The following is a 2,970-nucleotide window of genomic DNA, read 5'->3' as shown; positions in this document are numbered from 1 at the left end:
CAACATATAATTTTGTAGTACCTGGATAACCTAATGGAGCCATTAGTGAGTGCAACTCACTAATTAATTTGGAAAATTTTTCATACTTTTTCTTCTTTCAACTTCTTCTATCGTCAGGATAATCTTTTATACAAGAGAACCGCTCGAGTTGGCTTTTACATCATTCCTTTGTGCTTGGGTCCAGGACCACAAAGGTAGTTTCAAAAAGAAGCAAGAACAGATAACAAAATGGAAGACAAAATCCAGCTGCAGACACCGCGTGGGTTTGTGGTTTGACGCCATTTTAATTTATGCGCACGTGATCAGCATGAATATAATTAACCTAACCACACAATCATAACAGAATGCAATTTATTACATTAAGAAAAAAGAATGGAAACAAGTAAATAGAAAACATTAAAAATGGAAAAGTAGTAGGATTGAAGTGGAAAAAAGTAAGGAAACAAGAAGGTACTTGCAAACTGGTGTGGTAAAAATATCCTACACCACTGCATGAAGAATATAATCCAAAGCATCAGGTTTGCACAGAGTGGGGTGAATCCTACTTAGTAACGCTACCGCGTTACTAATAGCCTTGGGTATTTTTCAGATCTTTTAAGTTTTCTTAAGATGGTCGTAACTTGAAAAATTGAAGTCAGAATTAGCTCAAATTTTCTACACAGCATAAGGACATCAATATGTATCAAAAATGTAATAAAAATTTGGGGTCATTTTTTAGCCATTTTTGGAAAAACGCATGGGCTATATAGCCTTGGGTATTTTTCAGATTTTTGATGTTTTCTTAAAATGTGACCATAATTGACAAAAGGGCCCTTACGGCGGATTTTAAAATTGATCATTATAATGGAAAATATCAACCTGTGAGTGCTTTGTTAGACAATCATTGTTTCTAAAAGTTTCATGGTAACTTTTTGCATCCTGTGGAGTAATTTTATGATAAATGGGGCTCAGGAAGTTGGATTTCTTAGGCTAGAAAGACAAATTTCACTACCCGCCATAAGGTACCTTTTGTCAATTATGGTCACAAATGGTTGTAACTTGAAAAATTGAAGTCGGAATTAGCTCAAACTTTCAACATAGCATTAGGACATCAATATGTATCAAAATGTAACAAAAATTTATGGTCATTGGTAATGTCAAAACTTGACGTTGCCTCTTTCTCCTTCTGCTCCTAACGATTTCAATTTCTTTCCTTTTTTATCCAGTATTGTTACACAGTGACCATCACGCTCAGTTATTATAACAGGGCCGAATCTTATATACATTATATACAATCTTAAAGACATATGCTTTACATTTACAAATGTACACACACATGTATATGTAAAAATACATGTACATGTAAATTTTACTGTATGAAGTACCTTAAGATGATCAATAAGATGAACTGCTTTCTCCTTAATCAATTTCAATCGATCGACTAAAATTTTTTCTAAAATAAAATCAAAAGTCATAAACAGTCTTTACTGTGCCTTGTACAAGTACCAGTAGTAATATCAATACTATAACACTCATAATTTCATAATTCCATTTCCATACTCTGTACCTTCATGTTTCAATGCTGCAGTGTGCTCTCGTCTCGTGTTCTCCATCTTTTGCTTTATTGCTAGTTGAGCCGGAAAAGGAGGAACATTCACTGGAAAAGAAAAGAAAAAACAAATTAAATGTACAAAATGTAATTAAATGTAAGATCTAAGCAAGATCTTACATTGCATGAATGCATAATATAGTGTTGGGAAGAGTTAATGTTAAAGTTTTTGATTGAAAGTGATTAAAACTTCAGTTTCTTAATAATGCTGCAACTACTGTTAAGGCTATCGTGGGTTGTCAACTACTTCCTGTGACGTCACATGATTTGTAAGATCTTTCACCATTTGTATGACTCAAAATACTGTGATGTGGGATTTCACAGTATCATAAGATCATGGCAGATTTTTTAAGATTGTCAACTTATGAGATTTTGTAAGACCTTTTGAGATTTTAAGCTAACAAGATCATGTTATTACTTACAAAGTTTGATTACCTCAGCGGCTGCTTCTTCAATGAAACGAATCTCCTTAGACAACTAATAACAAGAACAGAAAGAAGAACATATAATTATTAAGTACATTAATATACACACATATAAATGCATAATTAACAAACACAATTGTACTTGTAATTACAAGTACATGTTCATGCATGTAAAAAATGAATAGACTGTAGTTATACTAAAATGTACAGTACATGTATATTTACTCTAAAAATGAAGAGAAATATAGTAGGCAGTATTGGTCATACATGTAAATGTACATTGATAACTCACTAGTTTAGATGCTAGCACTAATGCTGTATTATAACTGTGTACTATCAGTTGTGTGTCCAGTGATAGATCAGATATGTCCTCGGTCCCTGGAGGAGGAGGAGTCGGCTCACACTCAACCTTCTTATGACCTTTCTCTTCAACTAGAGGAGCCTCAGGCACTGTGATTAACTGCCTTATTAATAGGGGGACACTAGGGCAGAGGAGAGAGGGTATTACATGCATACATGTACTTGTACATGTGTACATTTACATGCATATACATAATTAATTTATTAATTAATTATAATAAATGAAGATAAACTAAAAACAATTATTTAAGGCAGAATTGTACATGTAAATTACATCAACTAATATTATACACAATGTACATGCACATGTACCATTTATCTTCTTCAACTGGTTTAGGACTTTCTTTCTTATTTTTATCACCTCCTCCTCCTCCTCCATCAGTGGCATATAAACAAGGAAAATAAAATATATAAAAGACAGTAGATAGTGCAAAGATTAAAAAATGAAAAAGGACAAAGCCTAAAAATTTGCGTAAGCCAAAAAGGAGTTGTATTGATCAACACACAAAAGTACAGTGTACATGTACAATGCACATGTAATAAAATTTCAAATTTTAAATTTAAAATTCTAAGTCATAAAAAATTTCAATATTTTAT

The 2,970-nt window shown here is 32.5% G+C and overlaps 1 protein-coding gene across 1 annotated transcript; it reads right to left on the bottom strand.

Annotated features, from left to right (window-relative positions):
- Positions 1-1,136: 1,136 nt before the first annotated feature.
- LOC100636176 (uncharacterized) lies at positions 1,137-2,833 on the bottom strand (the record flags this gene model as incomplete). Its single annotated transcript, XM_003390709.1, has 5 exons — positions 1,137-1,432; positions 1,547-1,636; positions 2,011-2,065; positions 2,306-2,495; positions 2,686-2,833. Coding segments are annotated over 5 exons (779 nt in total), but the record flags the coding sequence as incomplete, so codon positions are not given.
- Positions 2,834-2,970: the final 137 nt, after the last annotated feature.

Source organism: Amphimedon queenslandica, unplaced genomic scaffold (genome assembly GCF_000090795.2).
Source record: "Amphimedon queenslandica unplaced genomic scaffold, v1.1 AMPQUscaffold_12034, whole genome shotgun sequence".
In the NCBI taxonomy this organism is placed as follows: domain Eukaryota; kingdom Metazoa; phylum Porifera; class Demospongiae; order Haplosclerida; family Niphatidae; genus Amphimedon; species Amphimedon queenslandica.
The sequence above is the reverse complement of the archived record's forward strand: the minus strand, read 5'-3'. Positions and strand labels throughout refer to the sequence as shown.